Source organism: Bufo gargarizans, chromosome 5, assembly GCF_014858855.1.
Source record: "Bufo gargarizans isolate SCDJY-AF-19 chromosome 5, ASM1485885v1, whole genome shotgun sequence".
In the NCBI taxonomy this organism is placed as follows: Eukaryota; Metazoa; Chordata; class Amphibia; order Anura; family Bufonidae; genus Bufo; species Bufo gargarizans.
Window position 1 is genome coordinate 199,457,044 of NC_058084.1, and position 27,798 is coordinate 199,484,841.

The 27,798-nt window shown below is 44.5% G+C and overlaps 1 protein-coding gene across 6 annotated transcripts in view; it reads left to right on the top strand.

Annotated features, from left to right (window-relative positions):
* The window catches only part of LOC122937794 (growth factor receptor-bound protein 10-like), a 341,748-nt gene that overhangs the window by 71,430 nt on the left and 242,520 nt on the right, over window positions 1-27,798 (top strand). For 3 of the 6 annotated variants that reach the window (XM_044292839.1, XM_044292838.1, XM_044292837.1), the window contains one exon: window positions 23,303-23,388. In XM_044292839.1, the coding sequence (XP_044148774.1) occupies window positions 23,341-23,388 (48 nt within the window). In that variant the 5' untranslated portion in view covers window positions 23,303-23,340. Of the gene's footprint in view, window positions 1-4,235; window positions 4,343-16,120; window positions 16,142-23,302; window positions 23,389-27,798 lie in introns of those variants that run through there. The other 3 variants (XM_044292840.1, XM_044292836.1, XM_044292835.1) reach the window with 3 other exon arrangements.

Genomic DNA, 27,798 nt, shown 5'->3' on the forward strand with positions numbered 1-27,798 from the left:
TAAAGATGATACAAATGGATCTGTTCTGAACGGATTCAGACGGTTGTATTATCTGAACTGATCTGTCTGTGCAGATCCATGACTGATCCGCACCAAACACGAATGTGAAAGTAACCTAAACCACATCTGGCTACACATTTGGCTGGCCATGTAGTAGTGCTCTCGCTCAGATGGGGGGGGGGGGTTCTGAAGCGGGTAGACGTATTATGTTTTTCCTTTCTCATCTACAGTTTTTTAAAAAAAAATCTTCAGACCCTTTTATAGGGGATAAAGGATACATGTTCTTCAGACCCTTTTCAGCAGTAACTATAACAAGTGCAATGTCATGGAGCGGTCACAAGCATACATGTGATAAGACACTGCTGGGCTAGCTTGTGTGGATTAGCATTGGCTTTGCAAACTCATTCTATATGCAGTTAATGTGAGAGAGATATTTTTTATTTTTATTTTTTTGCATGTACTTTTTTCATAATTGTGTTTATTTTCCTTAAACATCTGTCAAACATGATAAAGATGTATATACTAACGAATACAAATTTTGTTAAATGGCTGATGGAAATATGAGCTGAACATGCCTATATTCATGGCTTCAACTGTCCATTAATTCTTATTCCACAACAGTCTCTTTCATAAATGTTTTTTCTCTAGTCTAGCTTTTCTGTTCCTTTTGTTGAGGTGCTATTGCACAGATTGACATTGGCCAATAATAGCTAGCACCGATCAATGACCTTCAAATTAATCAGCTCTTGTTTACAGGGCTTTTCAAATGCCCAATGAATGCAAATTAAATGGGTTGATGTGGTGCCAACAAATGACTGTTAGGTGTGATCACCTGACAAATAAGCATTTCGCTTGTTTGTGATTGGGAATATCTTTTCATAGCCCAATTATTGTTGGCGAGGGTTTGTACAAATGTTTGTTCCATATACTTTGCCTGATCTTCACCCCATATAAGGGCCTGTACCATTTGTTTGCATCTTGAAATAAACCCTCTGTATTTACATTCATATCATCTTGATGGTAGACTGACAATGACTTCTTGAAAGTGTCCTTGACTTGCTGATTTTGGCCCCATCTAAAGTGAATGGGAGCAGTGCTACAGTACCCATCAGTGGATGGCTACTCTGCATCAGCTGACAGTGTTATAGGGTATTGGAGATCCTATAAAGGCTTATGAGAATAGGCAATCAATATAAAATTCCTGGCCAACCCCTTTAATGTAGCACTTCCACAAAGATCTTTAATTCTGACCTGTAAGAAGATTACATCATGCATATTTCTAACAAGTGACTGTATTTGTAAGTTATCCCCTCCCTACTGATTCTCAGCTGTCATGTGACCGACTCCCTGATCCCTGACACAGGACAGGAAGTCAGTTACTTCTCTCGTAATTCCTATGAGACTGACATTGAGGCTTCCATAGGAATACACAGACAAACGAGCTTCCTGGCCACACATAAAGATGCTGTTATTTGAAAAATCTGAGTGCTGGTCACATGACAGTTGAGGATTAGAAGCGAGGGGATAGCTCACAAATAGACTCTGGTAAGAATTTCTTCACTACAGTTTACATCTGGTACCCTTCTAGCTGGTTAGAATACACATTTTTGTGGGAGTGCTTCTTTAAGAGGTGTCATAATACTGTCATGTTTACACCACCATCTACAATTCTTAAAATTAAATTAACAAAATGTTATTCATGTACTGGCCAGAGTCTAGTTTTTCAATTTTGCTATGCAACTTGAATCCATAGTCGGTAGGCAAGCCACCAAGTATCAGGTGTGTTGAGCTTCCAGTCATGTAAATATTAAAATTCCAGGAGCAGTTTGTAAAGCTGTCTTCTACAGTTCAGATGACTAGATACTTGCTGTGCTGAATCTAAAAATAACATTGCTATATTAAGACTGCTGAGTAGAGACGAGTGAACTCCACCAGACATCTCCACAGGTTTGTGGTCATTGACCCAGGACAAGCAATATATAACTGTTATAAAGAGAGCACTATAGTTGTAATGACCTGCTAAATTGTGATCCTGCTAGCATGTTGCACTCATAGGGCTCTTGAAGGAGTGGTCTACATCTTTTTTAAATCCACATCTCAGACTAAATATTTATGTAATGGCATTTAAAGGGGTTGTCCGGGATTGGGGACATTTGTCTATTAGTAATCTAATAACATAAACATTACAAACATGCATGTGGTACCTTTAGAGCATATTGCTGAAGCCCTGTTTTCCCGCTTTCAAGTCATGGCCGGAAGTGAGTATTTTCTTATCTTCAGTGACGTATCGGGTCCCTGGCAGGCGAGCAAAGCTTCCTCTTCCACTGCTCACGGAGCCCGGTGATGTCACGACCATGGTCATGGTCGTGACTCCTTGGGACTCGCATGCATTTGCCCGCGGTCTGGTCTTGTTGTCAACCACAGGTGAGGGCTAGTATCTTGCCTCACGTGTGGTTGCCGCTGGCAACTTGTGGTTGTTGGGCAGTGGAGCAGCCTGAGCTGGTTGCTGGGCGGCTCGCTGTCCATGCATGCGGTTGTTTTTAGCAACATGTGTTTATGTGTGCACTTTCCTTGTCTGGTGTGCACGGGGTTTGTGTGTATTCCCCTTTTAGTTGCTGTCTTCCCTTCCCTGGTGTGTGAAGGGTTAACTCCCTTCCTTGTCTGTGAGCACTGGGTGTGTCTGCGTGGGTGTGGCTACATGGGCTATTTAACCTCAGTTGAGACCGGAGTTCTGAGGGGTACTCCAGCCTTGTAGTAAGCTGGAGGCACTCTCCTGGTCCCATATACCATATACCATCTGCCAGTGAGGGCCACGCTTGTGGTCATAAAATGTGATACACGATGTTATGAGGATGTGTTTGTGTGTTATGCTTATTTATTGCAGCGTATGGTTTCCTGGCTTCCTGTGTGGTGTGTGTGCTCTGTCTCTTGTGGTGTTGTGGACAGCAGCACTTATACTTGGGTTCCAGGCTCTGTGTCTGTGGCAGGTAGGTGTGGTACTAGTTGCACTTACCTGCCATTGCCATATGACTGTTTTCTGTTCCCCTTTCTTTATAGCTTGGCCACTTTAGACTCCTGTTTCTCCGCGTCCAGGAGAAACAGGTCGTCTACCCAGCTCCTAGTCCAGGGACACACTGAGGGCTAGCAGGGACTATTAGGTTCTAGTGTATGAACCCTCCTACCATCAGGGTTGGCTCATACGGTTAGGAGTTAGGGTCAGATTAGGGACGCAATAGGAGGTGACCTGCTCCCTATTTCTGTTGTTCTGGCTGAGTAACCATTAACATCTTCTTCTGGCATCGCACGGCTGAGGGTTTTCCCCATCCTCAGCCGAGACAGGTAACGTCACTGGCAGTCTAGATGATGATGCAGAGGTTGGAAGGGCGGTTACTTGTCCGGCCGGAATCGTGCTAAGCCCCGCCCCCAGTCGTGACATCACAGGGCCTTCAGCATTACAATGACTGGAGGAGGATTACTATGCTTGTTAGCATAGAAAACTCCTCCCATCAGAATTACTAGCTAATGGGGCAGAAGGCTTTAGAAAGGAGGAATTCCTTTCACCACAGTACCACAGGATGACATGGCCATGCTAATTGCATTTAGACAATGGCATGTTGATTGCGTAAAAAAAAAAATGATAATAAAACAATGGCTCAGTTGAAAGAAAAGCTAATATTAGTGTAATCAGTCTGCTTTTTTATTTTTTTTATTTGAAATAAACTGATAATCCTATTTATGTAATCAGGCTGCTTTTGTCTAGTTTAAAAATTTTTTTAGCCCCGTATTTGTTTTGGAATGAATCTTTTTTGCACATTCTCCTTTTGGAGTTAGTGTGTGCATTTCCCTTTCCTGTGGTTATACATCGGTTTCAACTGGTCAGTATATAAGGTTTACCTTGAAGTGTGTGTCTGTATATATAATAGAGAGATATATGGGAGTGTGCCCCTTACAGTGTGACTGTGTCCGATTGTCTCTAAGCGCTGCAAACACTGAGCACATGACAGATGCCAGAGATAGAGTAAGGAGAAGTTTATGGGCGTACATATGGGGAAGGAATATGAGGCAAGAGGATGAATATGTATGGGGGGGGGGGCGGGCGGGCGGATCGAAGGAGGAGTGGAGGCTGTGCAGGATGCATGAATATGTATGAGGGGGCGGGTGCAGGGGCACTATGTTGGACAGGAGAAATCAGCAGATGCTGCCCTGCACTGAGACCCACAATGCAGTGCGGCAGGAAGTGAAGAAACAGATATGTAAACAATGTGTTCAGGGATGTAGGAGCCATGCTCCAGTGTAAAAGATACCTCAAAACACCTTGGGAACGTAGACTTGGCTACTAAAGGTGAGTAAGATGTTTAAAAAAAAAAAATGTTTGATCCCGAACAACCCCTTTAATTAATAAATTTGCATAGCCACGGAGTTATGCAATAAAATGTATTGGTGTAGCACTGCTTCCTGTTTGTTTTTCTTATCTTTCTGGCCACTTCAGCATGTGCGACCTCAGCAATGTTACTCTGTTCCAATGTTCAGCTGCTGCTAGTTAGAAGCTGTAACTATTACAGGGAAAGAGCTGCCTCAGAAAAACCCCTAATGAAGTATGTGCCCCCTGAGCTACCAACTAGAAAGAAATCTAGCAGCGCAAAGGGAGCAATGAATAGGGAGATCACTGGATTCTACTGAGGTACAAGGCTGGTTCTAGCTTTGATAGAACAAGATCATCATGTACTGCATAATGTCTGATTTTCACAGTTTACATTCTACATTGGATAACTCCTCTAACTAGGGTTGTTGCCGGGTATCGAAATCTCGATACCCAATCGATGCTTTTGTCCCGGTATCGCATCGATACCGGGATTTCCATTATTTTTATTCTATTATATTCTATTATTTTTTCTATACTGGGCTGCACTGCTGCACAGTCTAGTATATCTGAACATGAGCGCTCTGCTGTCGGCGTGCTCATGTTCTCTCAGCAGCACAGGTGAGAAGGAAGCTGTCTCTCCCTCCCCCCCCTGTGCTGCTGCCACTAATGGGGAGAGAGGAGTGGGCGCACTGCGCCACCAATGATGGGACTTTTCCTGGGTCCAGACTTTCAGTATCGGGCTTCACAGAGCGGCGCCCAGAGATACCCCAGCACTTACCATTATTCCTGGGCGCTGCTCCGTTTGCCCGCTGTGCCCCCATTAGTCTCCTGCTCCATATGCTATTTACTATTGGAGCAATGGGGAGGAGACATCAGATTCTCTAGTGGGCGTTCCTTCTCCCTGGCTGTAGCGCTGTCCAATCGCAGGGAGAAGAACACCCGCTGTGTTTCACTGTGTTGAAGACCCATAACTGGGGCTCCATGGTTATTTTGCATATCACTCAGAAAATTGCAACACAAAGAATTTGTTTTAAAAACCGTAAGCAAACTATATTGAGTTCTCTCTATTCAGTCAGTGCGATTAGTCATTTTTCCCACACAGTGCATGCCATAAACATCCCAAAAACTGTGGCGGAATTGATGCTTTTTTTTTTATTTTATTTTTTTCCCATCTTGCGTAGGTACCCCAAAATTGGTATTCATGAAAAATGACAACTCCATCCTTCAAAAAATAAGGTGCCATAAAGCTCCATTGAAAAAAATTAAATCAGGTATGGGTTACCAGTCTGTTTATTTTTGGAAAACCAAAGGCTGTCTGAAAGAAACATGGTAGCCTTAAACCACTCAAATCCAGGCTGCAAAAGCCAGAAGATGGTCTTTACCTTCTGGACCCTGTAGTGTATGCAAACCGCACTTTATGTCCATGTTTATGGCACTTCCGTAACCAGTAGAACCCGCCTAACAATTTAAGGGACTTGGTGTCTCAGATGACACAAGCTGGGCACAGCATATTTGGGGACAAATTCAATTGCTGTGGAAAACTTTAAATTTTGATTTGGCACCATCCCCTGGTCATTAATTTAATCAAATTACTTGTGGCTTTGCGGGTATCTCATGGTCTCTGCAAATGTGATGTAGTGCCTATAAACCTTTCCAGCAAAATCTACACTTCAAAAGGCAGATGGTGCTCCTTCCCTTCTGAGCCCTGCCTTGTGCCCATACAACAGCTTCTGCCCACATTTATGGGATTTCTGTACCCAGTACTCCTTGTCTAACAAACTAGATAGAACCACATTAATAGAACCACATGTAGGTGTTTCTAAAACCAGGAAACGCACCATAAGAACAGGACTTGCTATTCACACTGGCACAACATTGAGCACTAAAATGGCAAATCTAGATGTTGCTTGTTTTATTATCAATAGCTATATCTGAAGTTACTGGTATAAAAGGGTGAAATCTTACTAATTATCAGAGGAAAATAGTCAATATTCCCCTTTTCCCCCTAGCTCATGGGATTGTTCTCAGTTTATACCACAGCTACAGTATGTTGCCTTGGTATCACCAGGAATAACACACAACTCTTTCAGATATAGCATACGGCACCTTTACTCAACTACAATGTACTACAACATATACAAATCCTTTCAATATCATGGTCATATCAGTATACATACACCATGTAACAGACTTAACGTATAGTCTAACAATATAGACAACAGATGCTTAGATGGAAGAAGTGAGAGCACCTTACATTCTAAGGCTAAGACTTCACAGGAAGCTGGTCTGGGCGAGGAATGTGCCAGTGGCTAGGTGTATTGCTACTATATTAACACCTGCCTACCCCAAATTTATTACACCTGTGATGCAAGCACAGGAAGGGACGGGGTCAAGAATATGGAACCACATAATCGTGTGACCAATGTCTAATTTAACCCATTCGCTGCCAGCACCATACATGTACGGCGCTGGAGCGAAGTGCAGATATGGAGCCGGCTCAATGATGCAGCAGGCATGGTGGCCAGCGGGTCTTCAGCAGAGACCTGTGGCTAATGACCACAACCAGCAATGACTATTGCAGTCATTAAAGCCTTTTAGATGCCAGACTTCTTACCGGCATCCTCTGCTGCCAATGAGGATGCCGGTAATTGAATTCAATACGTGGCTCTCTGAAGAGACCCAGGTTATTGAAGCTGCAATTCAGATTTTGGCCAGCAAGTGGCAGGGCAACATAAGAAATGAACAATTCTATAAAAATCATGGGTCAAAAAAAAAAAAAAAACTGGAATATCTGGGGGTTCGGATTAGTCCCTTGGTGAAAAGATTATACCAAATTGAATGTTATCCCACTGATTTCACTGAACGTGTTTGCTAAATGGTGCGCGTTTCACTGAACGCACCCAGACCTAATCCGTCATGCTCGTGTGAAAGAGGCCTCAGACATTGAGTCAGCTGAGCATAGATGACTTCTATGCAGTATGAACCTCAGCACTTGGCATAATATGTAGTCCTACATAACGTTAAAATTGCTATTTATGCAGGGAAACCAACTAGTATACTCAATCTGTCTTCCATGCATAAATTTAACCCCTTAGGGACCACTAATACGCCTTTTTACTGACTTAACTGCTTCCCGACCGCCTAACGCAGGGATGCGTCCTGGCGGCGGTCGATTCATTCCTCCTTGATGCGCTGGTGCGCCATCTCGCGAGACTCGAGATTACGCTCACAGCCGGCCCGCGCATGCGCATCGCGGCCTGGCAAAAGTTCGAGGGGGGGGGGGGGGGTTAAATCATAAGCCTGGCAGGCTGATTATTTTTAAGAAAACTAATCAGAAGCCAGTTAACACTTTATATTTATAAATATAAGGTGTTAAATGGCTTCACTGTTCCTCTGCTGGTCCTTTTTGTCGGTTGGTCTCAGCGGAGGAGCAGGCATCACAGTGAGTAGCCACCAAACACTTCACTTAGCCCCAGATCACCCCCTGCACCCCAATTAACCCCTTGATCGCCCCTGTCAATCACCTAGTGAAAGGGAAAAAGTGATCAGTGTAAACTGTCACTTTTTTTTTTTTTTTTTGACTGGTATTGACTGTTAGGTTTTAGAGGATAGTTTAGGCCCCTTGGTTAGGTAGTTAGTGATCGTTTAGCGCCCACCGCACCGCAGTCACTGATTCGCTGATTAGCGTATCGCTAATCAGCATTTGTACTTTTATAGTATCTGTAAGTGATCAAAACTGATCAGTCAGATCTATAATAGTATTAGTGTCACCTTAGCTCGCCCTCCACCCAAAATGCAGTGTTTGCCCAATCAGGCCTGATCGGTTGCCTACATGTGCGTTCACCCACGCCCGCCCTGCCGCAGTGACAAAAAAAAAGTTTAGTTTTTTTTGATCACTGCACAATCACTTTACAAGCACTGCGGCGATAAAAAAAACAATCGCAGCGGCCTCCGGTACTTCGCTAGCCTCCCATTTGTAAGACGGGCTTGCGTCTTGGGTAATCTCAGGGAATACCCCCTAAATTTAGTTGACCAAATGGCAAACAAGGGGTATTCTGCTGAAGAGGCCTACAGGCTTCTGACCCAGTCGGATGAGGAATAGGAACCCTCATCTGACGAATCTAGCTGGTCAGAATATGAACCTGTAGAAAGCAGTGGCAGTTTGACCCAATGTTCAGACGAGGAGGTTGAGGTCCCTGATGGCACCAGGCGTACCCGGCCCTGTGTTACTAGACCACAGGTTGCGCAGGATCCGCTTCAAGGGCAGCATAGTGGGGCTGGCGCTGTCGGATTACATGGTGAGGCATACACCAGCAGCACAACCCATCCTGGACCTAGTACCAGCACTGCCGTACAACATGGTGAAGTGGCGAGCACCAGAAGGGCAGTTGAAGCTGGTACGGTGGCACGTGCAATAGTTACCCTGTCGCAGCCACCGCACAGACAGGCCTGTAGACCCCCTAGAGTCCCTGAGGTGCTGGCAAACCCTGAATTGGCAGTCCCCAACTTCAGCCAGACCATTAGTTCCCCCTTTCACCGCCCAGTCTGGAGTTCGTGTTGAGACAGCTCAGATCGGTTCGGCCCTGGGATTTTTTTTGAGCTGTTCTTGACTGCGAAGCTCTTGGACTTGGTCGTGGCAGAAACAAATCGGTATGCCACACAATTTATAGCCACCAACCCGGGAAGCTTTTATTCCGAGTCTTTCCGGTGGAAACCTGTCCAAGTTCCCGAAATTTAAAATTTTTCTGGGCCTTCTCCTCAACATGGGTCTAACCAAAAAGCATGAATTGCGGTCATATTGGTCCACAAACCCAATTCATCACATACCCATGTTCTCTGCTGCCATGTCCAGGACACGATTTGAGACCATCCTGCGTTTTCTGCACTTTAGTGATAACAGCACCTCCCGTCCCAGAGGCCACCCAGCTTTTGACCGGCTCCACAAAATTCGGCCCCTCATAGACCACTTCAACACCAAATTTGCAGATTTGTATACCCCTAAGCAAAACCTCTGCGTAGATGAGTCCCTTATACATTTTACCAGGCGCCTTGGCTTCAAACAATACATCCCAAGCAAGCACGCCCGGTATGGGGTCAAATTGTATAAGCTCCGTGAAAGGGCAACAGGCTATACCCACAAATTTCGGATCTATGAGGGTAAAGATCAGACCCTGGAGCCGATTCGTTGCCCTCACTACCTGGGGAGCAGTGGGAAGACAGTCTGGGACTTGGTGTCACCCTTATTTGGCAAGGGGTACCATCTTTATGTGGACAATTTTTACACAAGTGTGGCCCCCTCTTCAGGCATTTGTTCCTAGAACAGATTGGCTGCTGTGGCACCGTGCGACCTAGTCCCCGGGGCTTCCCCCAACGGCTCGTTACTAGCCGTCTTGCAAGGGGGGGGGAGAGGGCTGCCTTGTGTAACGAAGAACTGCTCGCGGTGAAATTGAGAGACGAGCGTGACGTTTACATGCTCTCCTCCATTCACACAGACACGACAATACAAATAGAATGGGCAACCAGTGTCATTGAAAAGCCCCTCTCAGTCCACGACTATAACCTTCACATGGGAGGGGTGGACTTCAATGACCAGATGTTGGCTCCTTATTTAGTTTCCCAACGCACCAGACGCTGGTATAAGGTGTCTGTATATTTGATTCAATTGGCTGCATATAATAGTTTTGTTCTCTACAGTAAGGCTGGGAGAACAGGATCCTTCCTCAAATTTCAGGAAGAGATCGAGAACCTCCTGTATCCAGGAGGTTCCGTGGCCCCATCCACCAGTGTAGTGAGCCCCATCCATAGGGAGCAGTCTACACTTAGCATAGGGATCACATCTCACAGGACAGGCACACAGGGCTATTAGGACCCTTTCACTCACAGCTGCTGCAAACCGCTCCTTACACCTAGGACAGAGTGCATAATGTAGTTCGCCACATCTTTGGGTGCTTTGCACATTGTCCCATGGGGAAAGAGGGGTTTGTCCTGTAAAGGTTAAAAAAAATCACCAGTAAGCAAAAAAGTTTCCATTCTGTTCAAAAAGTTTAATACAGTTTATATGTTCCGTTCAAATGTTATAAAGTTAATAAATTTATTGCGTTGCGGCCTGGTTTTTTTTCTCGTGTGTGTTTTTTTTTTTTTGTTTTTTTTTTTTACCTTCCAGGTGGACCAACTGATCGACTAGCTGCAGCACTGATGTGCGTTCTGACAGAAGCATTGTGCTGCTGTCAGATTACACAAAAATCGGTGTATGCGGCGCTGCAAGACGAGATTTCTCCTCTGCAGTAAAAGATACGTTTCCCGAGGCATATGAGCTGAGGAGGTGGCGGTGTTCATATGCTTTGGCAAACACTTTGTATATAAAAAAATAAAATCCTGGCAATCATTTATTCATCCACATCGATTGATGTGAATGGAGAAATCGGGTTTGCCAGGGCATACCAGCTAAGTGGGTATGGACGTTGGGCGCAGCTCCTATGTCCTGGCAGGCGCCTTCATCCCCCCCCCCCCCCTTTTTTTTTTATTTTTTTTTATTTTTTTTTTACCCGAGAATTTTTTTCATCCACATTGATGCGAATGAAGAAATCTGTGCCGTTCATTTTTTCTTTCAGCCCAGAGGCTGAACGGAAAAAAATAAATCTCATTACCCGTATGCTCAATATAAGGAGAATAGCAGAAACTCCTAATGCAGCGTTTGGGTGTCCGCCTGGCCGTGCGGAGGCGAGCGGATCCGTTCCGACTTATAATGGAAGTCAATGGGGACGGATCCGCTTGAAGATGACACCATATGGCTCAATCTTCAAGCGGATCCGTCCCCCATTGACTTTCAATGTAAAGTCTGAACGGATCCGCTCAGGCTACTTTCACACTTAGAAAATTTTTCTAAGTTATAATGCAGACGGATCCGTTCTGAACGGAGCCACCGTCTGCATTAATATGAGCAGATCCGTTCAGAACGGATCCGATCGAACGCTAGTGTGAAAGTAGCCTAAGGACCAATTCAGGTCTGAAGTCACTTTGTGAAGCTTACATAATAGAAACCACCCAAAAATGACCCCATTCTAGAAACTACACCCCTCAGGTTATTCAAAACTGATTTTTACAAACGTTGTTAACCCTTTAGGTGTTCCACAAGAATTAATGGAAAATAGAGATATAATTTAAAAGTTTAACTTTTTGGGCAGATTTTCCATTTTAATATATTTTTTCCAGTTACAAAGCAAGGGTTAACAGCCAAACAAAACTCAATATTTATGACCCTGATTCTGTAGTTTACAGAAACACCCCATATGTGGTCGTAAACTGCTGTACGGGCACACAGCAGGGCGCAGAAGGAAAGGAATTCCATATGGTTTTTGGAAGGCAGATTTTGCTGGACTGTTTTTTTTTGACACCATGTCCCATTTGAAGCCCCCCTGATGCACCCATATAGTAGAAACTCCCAAAAATGTACCCCATTTTTGAAACTACAGGATAGGGTGGAAGTTTTGTTGGTACTACTTTAGGGTACATATGATTTTTGTATGCTCTATATTACACTTTTTGTGAGGCAAGGTGACAGGAAATAGCTGTTTTGGCACATTTTTATTTATTTTTTATTTACAACATTCATCTGACAGGTTAGATCATGTGGTATTTTAATAGAGCAGGTTGTCACGGACGCGGCGATTACCTAATATGTATACTTAATTTTTATTGTATTTTTTATTTATGTAAGTTTTGCACAATGATTTCATTTTTGACACAAAAATCATGTTTTAGTGTCTCCATAGTCTGAGAGCCGTAGTTTTTTCAGTTTTTGGGGCGATTGTCTTAGGTAGGGTATTATTTTTTTTGCGGGATGAGATGACTGTTTGGCACTATTTTGGGGTGCATATGACTTTTTGATCGCTTGCTATTACACTTTTTGTGATGTAAGGTGACAAAATGGTTTATTTAGCACTTTTTTTTTTTTTTTTTTTATTTGTCCCTCTCTGGGACTTCAACATTACAGGGTCTGATCCCTGTTTCAATGCAGCACGATACATCTGTATTGAACTGTTAGTGTCTTGCACTGTAAGATGGTGTGCTCTCATTTGTAGGGTACCAAAGGCTGAACCCCCATTGATCACAAATTTTTTGTATTTTCTTAATTTATATAGCTCTTATGTTCTGCAGATCTATACAGAGATTTCGAACTCGTATCATTCCTTGTTCCCATTGGGCTCCAGCACAATTATAATTTTTTTTGACTGTAGAGAAGCTGGAGTATCAGGAGTAGGGATTAGCGAATCTACTTCGGATTAAACATCCGAAGTCTATTTGCATAAAACGTTATTCTAATACTGTACGATGCTTCTGTTCTGTACAATATTAGAATGTATTGGCTCCAATGAGCCGAAGTTATTAATTTGCAAAGTCTCGTGAGACTTCGGTCAATAGCTTCATAAATTTGTACTGTAAAAACCATTTCCTGAACTCTGGTTCGTTTCCAAAGTACCACTTGGAACTAGGGTTGTTGCATGTATCGAAATATCGATACCCAATTAATACTTTTGTCCCGGTATCAGTTCGGTACCGGGATTTACCCTTTATCGATACTAGGCTGCAGCACAAGGGCTATGTGATTCTACCGCTGCACCCACCTCCTGTATCTGTACTAGACTGTAATTATCATTAACGTATTAAAATCATTGGTGGCAGTGGCCACAGGGTCTCATCCCCCTCCTCATTGGTGGTACAGTGGCAGTTGTGATCGGAGCCCCAGTAGTGTAATCCTGGGGCTCCGATCTGTTATTATGGCAGCCAGGATGCTACTGAAGCCATCCATGGCTGCCATGGTAAGCTCTCTGCTGCTGTGTGCACAAAGCCCAGGGCAGCGGGGAGAAAGTGAAGTTCTATTCTCCCTAATATATATATCTCGGGGTGAATAGGACAAGGGATTAAGGCTAGGGCTACACAGCGACATTTGTCGCGCAACATTTTGTTGCACTAATATCGCTCGACCATTTTTATAATGGCAGTCTATGGTGTCGCTATGCAATATACGACATACTGTCGTGCGAAAAAATGTTGTCGTGTAGACATAGCCTTAAAGATCCCAGGTTCTAGGCCCTAAGGGGTAAAATAGTTATTAAATGAAAAGTAAAAAAAAAACGCCAAAATATTAAGTATAAATCAATTTTGCATATAAATATATAAACAATAAATAAATACATATCGCCACGTCCGAAAAGTCCAAACTACAAAAATATCTGGTGAACGCTGTAACAGAAAAAAATAAACTGCGTGATTCCCCATTTATTTATTTTAGTCACCTTGTCCCCCCCCCCCCAAAAAAAATAGGATGGGACTGTTTAATTAGGGTCCTGACATTCCATAAAATGCGTAAAATCTTATTTTTATTTTTTCGCATGGTATGGAGTTCTGCAATACTTTTTTTATGGTATCGAAACCGAATCAAAATTTTGGTATCGCAGCAACCCTACTTAGAACTGAACCAGAGTTGGCAAATCCCGCGGTTCAAATTTTTTTTCTGTTACGGTGTTAACCACATAGGATTCTTTTTTTTATTTTTATATTTTTATAGTTTGCATTTTTTGGGCGTGGCAATGTGTAACCTAGAACCTGGGATCTTTTCATCCCTTATCCTATTTACCCTAATAGAGATCCTGGCTGCCATGGTAACTGATCAGAGCCCCAAGATTACATTGCTGGGGCTCTGATCAGAAGCTGCTACTGCACCACCAATTAATGGAGGGGAGGGGACCCTGTGGCCACTGCCACCAATGATTATAATACTGGGGTGGTTGGGGGGGTGCACTGCGCCGCCAATGAAGATGAGTAACCTTTTGATACAAATACAGGAGGTGGGTGATGGCGGCAGAATCACATAGCCAGCATCTGACCTAGCCAGCAAAACTGACAAGAATAGGACATGCTATATTTTTTTCGCGGGGCCACGGAACGGAGCAAAGGACGCAGACAGCACACTGAGTGCTATCCGCATCTTTTGTGGCCCCATTGAAGTGAAAAACTGCAGCTCGAATGCAGACCCGAAAAACGGTTGTGTGCATTAGGCCTTAATCTAAGGTGTAACTGTTTTTTCAGTTTTTTATATTTTGTAGGAACAGGAATGCACATTTTGTAATAGATTAGTGAAAGATGTTGGTTGTTTTAGAAAACGGTGTAAAAAGTCATCCTATTTCAGTTAGTTTTGCCAAGGCGCGTTAGTCTTCAGCGTTCTACTGAGCGCTGAAGACACTTATATGTGACAAGTCGAATAGGCAGGGAGATGGGATTGGAGTAGTGACAAGAGCTAGGCACAACACTACTGTATGTGGTAATGGCTTTGGAACACTTACTTATCCAAGCCATTCTGAGATTGTTTTCTTGTGACACATTGTAATTCATGAGTCATAAACTTGAGTCAATATATTTCACCTTTATTTGTGAAAAAAAATCTTGATTTTTATTTATTTTTTCCCAAAAATTTTGAAAAATTTACCAAATTTTCTAATTTCAATTTCTCAACTTTTTATAAGGGATAGTGATACCTTTTATATACTAGTTATTACTTTACATTTCCATTATGTCTACTTCATGTTTGGATCATTTTGCAAATTACTTTTTTTTGGGGGGGGGGGGGGGGGGGGGGTGATGTTAGAAGGCTTAGACGTTTGTGAGCAAATCTTGAAGTTTTTTGGAAAATTTCCAAAACCCACTTTTTAAGGACCAGTTCAGGTCTGAAGTCAATTTGTGAAGCTTACATAATAGAAACTACCCAAAAATGACCCCATTCTAGAAACTACACCCCTCAAGGTATTCAAAACTAATTTTTACAAACGTTGTTAACCCTTTAGGTGTTCCACAAGAATTAATGGAAAATAGAGATACAACTTCAAAATTTCACTTTTTGGGAAGATTTTCCATTTTACAGTTACAAAGCAAGGGTTAACAGCCAAACAAAACATTATTTATGGCCCTGATTCTCTAGTTTACAGAAACACCCCATATGTGGTCGTAAACTGCTGTATGGGCACACGACTGGAGTGTCTCTTCTCCCTGCCTGTGAATACATCCAATCAGAGCGCACCGCTCATAGCAAGGACAATGGGCTCCTCTCTGGCTATGGTGCGGTGCACTCGGATTGCACTCTGAGTGTGGTCTTTAAAAAAAAAAAAAAAAAAAAGGGCGATGACATCAGTGGAGGCCACCCTATAAGGTAAGGCCCTAATTAGACTAGGGCTAAACAGATGAAAGGTCCTCTTTAAGAACTCAGATTTGCACCCTGTTTTCTAGTACAAAAAGATTTCCCTAGTCAAGTTTTCAAAAATCTTTAATATCCCTGTCCCTACTCTATATATTAGTCTGAAAAAAAAAATGCTATTGTTAGTACTGTATTGTATGTGTTGTGTTGTGTGTGTGTTTTTTTTTTTTTTTTTTTTTTTTTTTTTTCTAGTATAAACTTTATGCCAAACATCCAAGTAAACTAGAATTTTATTTTTTTATTTAGCTACTGTTCTTCCAGCAGAGTGTAATGAAGACTTGTTACCAGAGGGAGCTTTAACCCCTTTTTTGAAGCAGCACCTGGATCTGAATACTTTTGTCATTGCAAAGAATTAAAAAAATTAGTATAGCCAGCACAGTGAATTATTTAATAAAACGTTTGTCTGTGTAGCGCCATCTGCTGTTTGTTTTTCATTTTTGTCTCGCTCAGCTGGTTGAAGTTTCAGCAGAAAGGCCACACACTAGAGATGAGCGAATCGAAGTTGAAGAGGAATTTCTTCACGCTTTGTGGTAACGAATCATATTTTTTCCTAAAATGGCTGCTGCACATGTTGGGACATGGGGCAAAGAACTCTGGGTACAGGAGATCACCCACAGTGCCATGAATGCAGCCACTCGGCAGTCAGCCAGCCCTGCAATGTCACAGCCTTATAAATAGCCTCAGCCATCTTGGCTTTAGACATTTTCCAGTGGAGGGAGAGACGTCAGCAGGCGCTAGGGAAAGTGCTAGGAAAGAGCACTTTTATTTTGCTGAATAGAAGTTCAGGGAAAGAGCATTAGCAGTGTAGGGAAAGTATAGGGAGGAATTATTCCACAGTATTGAAGCGGAAAATGGTTCTGTAGGGGACTTTACAGCCTGGGTAATAGGAACAATCCTATTGCACCTTGCTGCACTGACTGGGGATCCAAATTGCCATTATACTGCTGATTTCAGGTTTGCAATAGATGATACCTCTGTAATTCCAGCAAACCTTTCTCTTTATTGGGGTGCGAGTGCTGTGTGATACAGCCATTAACAGGGTGTTTTTACTACAAAATATTTCTACATCTTTTTAGCCCTTGTGAGGTGCAGTTATGTGTTGTTTTTTTTTTTTTTTTTCTTTGGTGTATTAGTGGGAAAAAAGGCTTATTAGCCTTTGTGTGGTGAAGTGAGAAAATTACAGCAGTTTTTGGGGTGTATTTACTTTTTTTATCTATTTATTTGATCTAAAAGTATGCCAGAGAAATGACGGCCCTGCACAGGGGAGGGGCAGAGGCCTAAATGTTTCTGGCGCAGGCACATGTCGCAGCAGAGTAAGGGAGCGAGTTGCACCAGGTATACCCAATCAATACTTTTAGACCGGAATCAATATAATACTGGGTCTTACTATTTAACAAAACTAGGCTGTGCTGCTGCGCAGTATAGTATCTGTTAGAGAACATGGCATGTGCTGCTCTCAGTGCGTGCCATGTTTTCCTCAGCAGCACAGGGGAGAAGGAGGCAGTCCCTCCCCCCGTGCGTTTCTGCCCCCAATGGACTGATAGCAGCGTGGAGTGGCTGTGGCTACTGCGCCACCAAAGAATATAATTAACACATTAATTTAATTTAAGTGTAGGCAGTGGGTACAGTCAGAGGTATCACATACCCGGCACCCAACTTCTGACAGGGCACTGCCATCCCTGGCAATTAACCCCTCTGTTGCTGAATGGTATAGAGCAGGCATCCTCAAACTGCAGCTCCCACAATGCCCTGCTGTAAGCTGATACCTGTAGGCTGTTCGGGCATGCTGGGAGTTGTAGTTCTGCAACAGATGGAGGGCCGCAGTTTGAGGATGCTTGGTATAGAGTATTGCAATACTTTTTTTATGAAATTGAATCAAAATTTTGGCAGTGGCAGTAGGGGTTACTTTGAGAGGCCTGAGCTCCCGGTGTCATTTGGCGTTCGTGTCTTGACCAGCAACCCAGCAGTTTTTGAATAGTTGACTCTGTCATCCACTTCGTCCCAAGTGACATCAAACACCCCTTCCAAGAGTAGGTGGTTTTTGTCAGACACAACCCTTAGTTGGCATGGCCTGGGAGCAGGCCCTGTGCCCTCACCTGTCCTCAACCTGCCTCTGTCCTTTTCTGTTCCCTCAGCCACAGAAGTATTATATGTTGTGGTCTCAGCTTCACTACTGTGAGGACAAGCTACTAGAGGACAGTCAGCAGCTACTGCCCAGCCAAGATCTTGAGGAGATATCCACCGCTTCCTCCGGTAGGCAGGCAAGTGGTGATGAGGAGAGTGGTGTGGGAGCTGATGTTAGTGGTCAGGCTCCTGGCTCAGACCGTTAAGGAGGATATCTGTGATGTGCAGACAGTACTCCATGATTATGTAGCCGATGGCAATTGGGAGCTGGGTGACAGAGGGACTTAATCATCGGGAGAAGAGGGTGGCAGCTTGCATGTGAGGCAGCGGCAGAGCCTGCAAGTCAGTAGTGTGGCCAGGAGTCAGCACGGTGGGAAGTGGGGAGCCAAACGTGCCCAGGGTAGACCACCTGTTTTGCAGGAGCCTACCTCCCCTAAAAGTTTTGTTGCAGGGGGGTTCATGGAGGCAGCAGCAGTCAGTCCGTATGTAGTGTTGGGGGTAAAATCATCTACTCGGCGGTGTGCCAGTTTTTTGCTAAGCCGCCGAAGGAGGTAAACATGGCCATTTGCCGAATCTGTGGGCAGAAGGTGAAGCGTTGCAAGGGTGCCAATGTTGGCACCACTGCCCTGCATAAAACATATGCAGCATCACCATAAAGTGGCCTGGGAGAACCTTGGCTCCCAATGTGGTGGTCCATCCTGCCGTAGCAACCACTGCATCACCCAGTGGCACACCAGATTTCAGCCAGTCAAGGCTCCACCATCTCAGCCGAAGGAGCGGTCTGTCCTTCCCATCATCTGCTGGTCCTGATGCTCCTTGCCCTCCTACTCCTAGTCAGTCATTCATTCTGTCAGCAATCGATCACCAAAGCGATTGTCAAAAGACAACATTATGCGTACACGCCCCAAACAGTGCAGAAGCTGAACATGCTCCTGACCAAGTTACTGGTGCTGCAGTCCCTTCCTTTCCAAGTGGTGGACTCTGCACCTTTCAGAGAATTGATGGCTTGAGCTGAGGTGGAGAGTCCCAAGCCATTTATTTGCCAAAAAGGCAGTACCAGCCCTGCACAAATATGTAGAACAGAAGGTGGGCCAGTCCTTGGCAGACACTGACAGGCTCAAAGCGCTGATGTGTGGAGCTGTAACTGCGGTCAAGGACAATATATTTCCTTTATGGCCCACTGGATAAATGTGGTTTCTGTCCAGCCAAACCAGGAACTTGGCCAGGTGATGCTGCTTCCTCCTCCACGTTCTCATGCCGTTGGTCCTGCGACAATGTTTACCTTTCTCCTCATCCTCATCCTCCACCGTGTCCTCAGCCTCCACTGCAGGGACAATTCAGTGCCCCACCAGCAAACCACATGTGCAGGGCACAGCGTTGTCATGCTGTTCTGCACTCCGTTCGCCCAGGGGAGGAACTGCTCCGCGTCCTTAATCAAGAAGTCAAATCCTGGCTTTCTCCTTGACCACTCAAAATCGGAAACCATGGTGACGACAATGGGAAAAATATGGTGTTGGCACTGCGTCAAGGAGGGATGAGCCATGCGCCCTGCATGGTGCACCTGTTCAATCTTTGTCAAGTTTCCTGAAGTCTTCCACCCATCTGCAAGACATCCTAAAATCGGCCAGGAAACTTTTGCATGCCCTTCAGCCACTTATACACTGCAAAGCATACTTGCCTTGAGCTGCAGCGGCAGAACTGCATCCCCCAACATAGGCTGATATGTGACGTTTCCACCCGTTGGAATTCCTCCCTCCATATGTTAGACTGTCTATGCGAACAGAGGCCATAAACTATTTCTTGATGAATACAGGTGGACAGAGGTACTCCCCTGTGTAACTTCGATGTTTAGCCAGTGGCAGCTCATGTGACACCTGCCTTTTGCTCAGGCCCTTTGAGGAGGCCACTTTATTTGTCAGTCGCCAGGACGACGGGATGAACAATGTAATTCCACTGATTCATATCCTGGAAAAGATGCTGGTAAATCTGGCTGTACAGGGGACTGGAGACGTGTTGCTAACATCTCACGGCCACATGAGCCATTTGGGGGCTGAACTGGAGGAGGAGGACGATATTCGAGCAATGCATGGAGAAATGGCTGGCTTTTCTACACGGTGACAGGAGGAGCAGGAGCAGCCAGAGGAGCTACAGGGTGATGAGTAAGACGAGATGGATGACCCAGACACCCCGTGCAGTATGCAGTGGAGATGGAAGCAGTTTGTCCAAGTCACTTGCACCAATGGGCCGATGCACGCTCACTTGCTTGCGTAGTGACAGCCAAATTGCCAACATTCGGCAGAGGGATGACTACTGGCTTTCAATGTTAGACCCTCGCTACCAGTCCCAAATTATTATTATTTTTTTTTCTCTCCCACACCTGCTGAGGGAGGACAAACATCCATCAGCAGCAACTGAATCTAGAGTCGCTGTAAAGCATCTTTCTTCACCCGCCTAGTGAATAAACTACTCACCAGCAGCAACTAGATATGGAGCAGAACCTGAACTAGAAGGTGGTGGTATACTTGGACAGCAATCTGCCATCCCACATTGAAGATCCGCTGGGCAACCAAACTGTATTTGTGGTAGCAACTGGCAGTTTGCCCTGGAAAAGCTGTCCTGCCCGGCCAGGAGTGTGGCATCAGAGCGAGTGTTTAGTGCGGTGGGGGCCATAGTTACCCCAAGGAGAACTCTCCTGTCCAACCAAAATGTGGAGAGACTGACCTTTTTTGTCGAGATGAATCGGGCGTGGATCAGCCAGGATTTCCACCCACCAATGCCTGACGCATCAGATTAGATCATCCATGCTGCCTCACCCAAACCTTGACAAGAGACTGGTTTCTTCTGGCTACCTGCCTCTGCTACTATTCTGATGCTGCCACCCGCCTTATGCCACACATCTGATGCCAAGTGCTACTTCTTACACCCACTATCTTCAGCGGATACGGTTATTGCCATACACCTCTGCAATCTGTCACCTTCTCTGTGGCCTCCTCATGCTGCTGCTAACTCAACACTGAGCCATTCTCCCACCTTCCCCACTCCATGGCTGGGCCACTATTTTGCCTTTTTGGCCTAGCTAACATCATTCATTTGACCCCTCTTCTGATCTGCCCAAAGGAAGGAAAAATTAGACTCGCAATGGATCCTGTCTGTGTAGCAGCTGTATGGTTCCATCAGAACTGGCTTATAATTCGGTAGCCAAAAGCTGGAGTGGGTACAATACACATAAGATATTCAAATATTCCATTCACATGTCATCTGTTTTGGATCCACTCCTGTTTTTTGTTTTGTTTTTTGCTTTAGCAATACTGATGGATTACTGACCAAATGCTGGCCGAGTGAAGGCAGATGCTCAACAGAAAGGATCCGTTTTTTGGGTGGGTTATTCTGACTGATCAAAGGTAGGGCAAAATAATCAGTAACAACACAAACTTAGTGCTGCCACCCTCTCCATTCTGTCGGTGGATCTATTTGTATAAGCATTTAATAGAACAGGTTCTGTATCACATCTATGTGGAATCAGCTGACGGTGTGAAAGGAGTGCACTCTCTCATGCTACAGTAGGATCTTGGTCCTCTGCATGATTCTTTATACCTGGAGCCAACATTGACCTATAAGTGTGAATTCCTACTTGAGTTATTTGCCCATTTTCGGCCCCCTAACTGCCCAAATAAGTGAAGTGTGCAGTGATTCTAAGAGCGATGCCTGTCATCTGCATGCCATACTGACTCACAGTATTGTTTAACTACCACAGCAGACTCCCTATGCGTGTTACTGCAAGGCACAGTGTTCTACACCACTATACAGATTCTCTGCAGCCGGGAAATAGCTGTTTAACGTGATTTGGTTCAAATATCCTCTACCACACACCTGTGAGCTGCTAGGCTGAACATAATCTTGCAGAGCAGAAATAAAATAAAATGTTCACTTTTTTATTTATTTTTTATTTTTCTGTTGAAGGTAGTTGGTTAAATCATTACCCTAAATATACTTCCAGTAATTCTCCTCTTGGCCATAATGGCAAATATGTATACATCATCTAATGTATGGCTCCAATGTAGTGCTACAATATCACCCTTGTTCTAGATTTAGATGAGCAACTGCTTGTTTTCTACTTTGATGTCACAATACAGAGTTGGGGTCCATTCACACGTCCGTAGTGTATTGCAGAGCCGCAATACACCCGACTGGCACTCCCCATAAAACTGCCTATTCTTGTCTGCAATTCTGGACAAGACATGTTCTGTTTTTATTTTATTTTTTGCTGAGCCGCGGCCCAGGAGTTCGGGGGCTGCGTTCCGGAAATGCGGAGAGCACATAGTGTGCTCTCCGGATCTCTTCCGGCCCTATAGAGAATGAATGGGTCGGACCCATTCCCAATATTGCGGAACGGATGTGGGCCCATTTGCGGATGTGTGAATGGACCCTAACTGTCAAAATTACAGTTGCCGAGTGTGTGTTCTGCTTCATGGTACTTGCTTCAGAACATCAAATGGGGACCGTACGATTAGCCCACTAATTTATGTTGGGCGGGCAAGGTTAATTCCGTTCTGGGTGTTGAAACTGCTGTGGGGATCTAATAATCAGAATTGATGTAGATAAATCTAGGTGCCTTATCAAAGCCCAGCAAATGTGGACTGAAATTTAGAGGGTGGTCCTGACGTTGTTCACCCTAAGAGCCCATTAGCACTATTTGCAGGAGTCTAAGGCTGGTTTCACACGGGCGTTGCGGAAAAAGATGTGGGTGCGTTGTGGGAACATGCGTGTATAAGTGGATTAAGGAGAGTTAAGTAAATAAATAAAAATTTAACCCCTCCAGCCCTATTGTACTATGCATTCGGCATTAATGCTATTTTCCCTTATAACCATGTTGTCTAAACGGTGATTAGCTGACCAGAAACAATGCATCTGTACAGGATTTCTCATCTTCATACTGTGAAGGAGATAACCATGTAAATGTAGTGGTCTCCTTCAATGAAGGAACAGCTGACCGGGAAGGAACGCTTCCTTCCCAACAATTTGGTAGAACATTGCGTGGTGTACACCTGCCTTTAGCTTCAAATTGCATTTGTTCTAAGGAAAAGGCCAGTAGGGTTGTGGTCCTGGTCAAGACCATCTCCTGAACTCCAAACTGAATGTCAGAATGGGAAAGAAAGGTGATGTAAGCAATTTTATAATACTTGTCTTTCCCTGGTCCCATGATGTCCTCCAGTGATCCAGTCCAGTGCTCTTCTGGGTTACATTACAGCTACCTGCTGCACAACAGGGAATTCAATGGAGGGCCAGGGAACCAGCCCATCCTGTGGATACAAAATAATATTATCTCTGTATGTACAGGGGTGCCTGGACCTTAGGTGATTTGAGAGGAAGAGGACAGGAGGTGACCTTTGGATGTTCCCTTCAGAAGCGAGAGGTAGTGCGCCCTGTGTAGCTGCACACCCCTAAGGCTGGTCCTGACTGGAAGTTACCTTTTTTGCCTACTGTGAAAATGTTCTAGTGTAAAGTGTTAGTTTTAAACACCAGAAAATAAATCCTCCTTTTAAAAAGTGCTTTTTTTCTTTCTTCAGGTGTTTGCAAAGGTTTTAAAACTGATATTCATGAACAGATGGCTTTATCTGGATGTCCAGATGCTTTTCTACATCCCTACTACCAGGTAAGGTAAATGTTTTGGTAATAGGATTCTCTTGTTCTTGTAATTCCGGCCTGAACCAAATCTCTACATGTTGAGTCGGCAACTATGTACCAGCCTCTTTTCTCTTCACTTGAGGTTTTTCCAATACAGTAATATATTGCAGTCAGAGAATTAAAAATGCCACCTTGTGATATTTGGTATACCCATACCACAAAGTTTAAAGGGGTAAGTTTAAACCCTCTGAGCTACCCTATAGTCTTGGACCAGTTGTGAGACTTGGGGGCAAATGCTAGTATTGGGGTTGTGTTCTCATGTAGGCAAAGTGTGGCATGATTGCTGCACTGAACAAAAACAAGTAAATGTTTTTTTTAATTGCTGGAGTTTTACTGTAATTAGAAAGAATTGCATGTTCTTACTGTGCCATGAAGCAGAAAAAGGTGGTTTAGTCTGAACTAGTGTTTAGCGAAGCGAGCTTACAATTCTTCATCTGAAGTTGCTTCGTTCTAAACTTCGGAATAATACTGTACGGCGATGCAATACTGAATAGCTTCAATAATAACTTTTAAAGTGGAAAACCACTTTAAGAATTTAAACTGAACTCTGCTTCGGTTCTGACTAGTACCATGCAATGAAAGCAGAGTTCGGTTTCAAGTTTTTAAAGTGGTTTTCCATTCGGAATCCCAGCCCACCTCCCTCTCGTTAGGCAAAGCAGACTTCACGTATCCTGTCTGAACCTTTTTGCACTCCTGTCCCATATGCCCATGTACATATGCACCCTCTTTTTTTCTGGAAGCTAGACAACAGTTGTTCCAGCTCTCGTGTGTAGCTTCTTGCATTCGTCTCTACTAGTGGTTTAGGGGATGTGCTGGCTCTGCTTTGAAGAACAGCTGTGTATGGAGACTTGGTGGAATTTCTCAAAGGGAAAATGAGAGGCGGTATCTCCCAAAGAAAAATAACTGCTTCACTAGCACCACCTTTTGGAGGGGATACAGTCATTGTTTGACTTTTCCGCAAACCTTGGCACATAACAAAGCAAAATGGCCAAACCATATTGTCATCTGCAGACTGGTGGGTCCGACACCCGGGACCACCACAGATTAGCTGTTTGAGAAGGCATGGGTGCTCCCTTGTGTGCTACTGCCTTCTCACAGCTTACCAAACATATCGCCGTACATTGTATAGCGGTTGTGCTTGGTATCGCGAGCAGTAGTAATTTAAAATAATCTGCAGTATTAATAGTTTAAAGGCAACCTGTCATGTGGATATTTGATTATAATCTAACTAATTATATACAATCATTAACTACTAAAAAGTACCTTAGATGTATTCACTTACTGGTGTGACAGATGGTTACCTCATAATATACACAAAGATGCCACATGCCGCATGCTAATGAGCTGATTTGAGTCCAGCGTGATGTCAGTGGGTCTAGCGTTTATTTCAGAGCTATAGCCACTCCCCTGCCTACCTGCTGCTGATTCATATGGAAAATAACTGTCATTCAGCAGCAGGTAGGCGGGGAGAGTCAGGAGCTCATGAATATTCAGGACATCATTATGAGCTGGAGCTTTTCAATACAAGATGTTGGCAGATTGACTGGGTCAATTAAAGAAAGTCTAGTTATAGTAAAATGTACACTGGTAGGGGTGGGCGATATGCAATATAAATTTGTGCCGCGATATGGATTTTGTGCATATCGCCAGACCGCGATATGACCACAGAGCGGTAGTGAATGATCGCGCTCTCGGCAAGCACCATGTTCTCCAGTCCTGAGCCGGCACAGTGGAGAAGGAGGGAGTCCCTCCCTCCCCACTGTGCGTGGCTGCCGCTGGCCACCAATAAGAACAGAGGAGGAGGGGAGGGACTGTGGCCACTGCGCCACCAATGAATGTCTGAATACCAACGTAGCATTTATGTGCCGGCCATATCCCGGCCCCTATGACTGCACGCTGCAATCCATCCCTCAGTTGAGGGGGTTAATCGCGTGGATCACGATGTCCCATCAGAGGTCGGGTACTGGGAATGTTCTTCTTCAGTCTCTGCATTGGTGGCAGTGGGCAGTTCCGATCGGAGTCCCCACAGTGTAATGCTGAGGCTCCGATTGGCAGCCAGGACACTACTGAAGTCCTGGCTGCCATGGTATGTTAGTGAGCAGCATTATACTCGCGTGCGCCGTGGCCGCCGGTCGCTCCTTCTGTCTGTGCGGTGCATTGCTAATGCTTATAGCATTAGCAATGCACCGCCCAGACCTATGAGAAGGAGCGCCTGGTGGCCACGGCGCACGCGAGTATAATGCTGCTCACTAACATACCATGGCAGCCAGGACTTCAGTAGTGTCCTGGCTGCCAATCTGAGCCTCAGCATTACACTGCGGGGACTCCGATCGGAACTGCCCACTGCCACCAATGATTGGGGAGGGGGACCCTGTGGCCACTGCCACCAATGATTAATACTGGGGAGGGAGTGGGGGTGGGTTTGAGTTGCCAGAGGGGGCTGATAAGAGGGAGTGGCTGGGGGGCACATGACAGGCTGGCTGCCATGGTCAGCTCCCTGCTGTTGTGTGCGCAAAGCACAGGGCGGGAGGGAGAGTGTAAAGTCCTATTCACCCTAATAGAGCTCTATTAGGGTGAATATGACAAGGGTTCTAGCCCTTAAGGAGGCTAATAGTTAGTTGGTTATTAAATAAAAAGTTAAAAAAGAAGAAAAAAAATAGGATCTGTTAGATATCGAGGGTTTTTACATCCAAGACTTTTAATGGATATAAGACATAATAAGACAGTGAGAGAAGTTCTCTCAAACTCATTCTCTCCCCAAGATGATATAAGGTCCAGGACAACGTTAACGTCCCAAGATGATTGGTATTTTGGCAAGGGGGGGGGTGTTTGAAACGGATACCCTTAAGTAATCTACAGATAAGGGGTGTTTCCCTATGGGTAAGGATTGAATGGGAACATGAGTTGCAGATATAGCCGAGCGATAAAGGTTTATGGTGTGGTATACTTTACCGGCCTCAAAAGAGGCAGAAAGAAAATGTGTGGGCATGCACAGGATGTGGGCATGTACAGGATCCAAGCCAGCCCAAATTTTCCAGGCTGATCTGTAAGCCTTTCTGGTAGCCGGAGCCCAGGCTTCAGGAAGGAGATCTTTAGTTGATTGGGAAAGGTTTGGGACACTTTTGGAAGGCCAGAAATGAGCCAGGCTACTAGAGGCAGTTGGTGGGACACTATTAGCAGGTGGTGTTCGCCAAAAGGGTTCAACAGAAGATTTGGAGAATAAGGGAGGATTCTCGGGAAATCTATAAGCCTCCCCAATATTTGGGGAAACCAGGACTGGGTCGGCCACCAAGGGGTAATGAGAACAATTTTTTATTTATTTTTTTAAATAGAACTCGCGCCGCCCAGGCGGTTAATGTATTGGATGGCAGAAATGTTGTATACTCCTCCAGATGGACAACAATCAGACCTGTTGGCTGTGAAGCTCTTGAAAGCAAATAACCTGGATAGAAGTTCTAAGCAGTTCATGTGTGTTTAAAAACAAAACAAAAAAAACAATTGCCTCCTGCGGAATTGGATCCGCATCTGGTGCCCCAGCCAGAAAGACTGGCGCCTGACTCTGACAAGGTCTGGAACGGAGTTGAAGATAGTCTTCCCGTTCCATCCTTGAACGTGTTGAAGCTACCAGAGAAGTTGTTCTCTGGCGTCTGACGAGAGGGGAAACTCGTCTGAATAACCCAGACCATTCCGAAAGGGCTGAATTTTCAGCCGCTGATGCACCCTGTAGTGTAAAGGGGCTGGAAATATGGCTTCTATGGAGGCCAACTATACGAGCAATGGTCCGAAGGGGAAATTATGTTTTGAGAATTGAACAAATCTTTCTATATTACCTTCAACTTCTTGGAAGGGAGGCTCAACCTGGCTGATTAGGTATTGATCATAAAACCCAAAATTCGACCTCTTGAAAGGAAGTTTATACTGCTTTCTCGTAATTGATGAGAAATCCAAGGTCCGTCAGAAGATATGAGGTCCAATTCATGTGAAGATGTGCCAGTGATATGGCTTCCACTAGAATCAGTATCACACCACGGGAACATAGGGAGGCTACTACCGGTTTCATTAACTTGGTGAAGCACCAAGGGGATGAAGAAAGGCCGAATGAGAGGCAGGTAAACTGCCATCTCTGACCTTCCCAAATGAATTGGAGAAATGGCTGAGAAGGATGGACTGGTACTGTCAGGTAGGCATCCCTACTATCAGGTAGGTCTATCTTTACCAACCAATCATTTTTAAATAAAAGGTTGCGAAGTGAATTCCTTCCATTTTGAAGTGTCTGTATTGTATGAAAATGTTCAATAGATGTAAGTTTATTACTGGGCGAAATCCGCCGTCTTCTTGATCAGTATGGGAGGGAACTTGAATTATTGCCTGTTTTGAA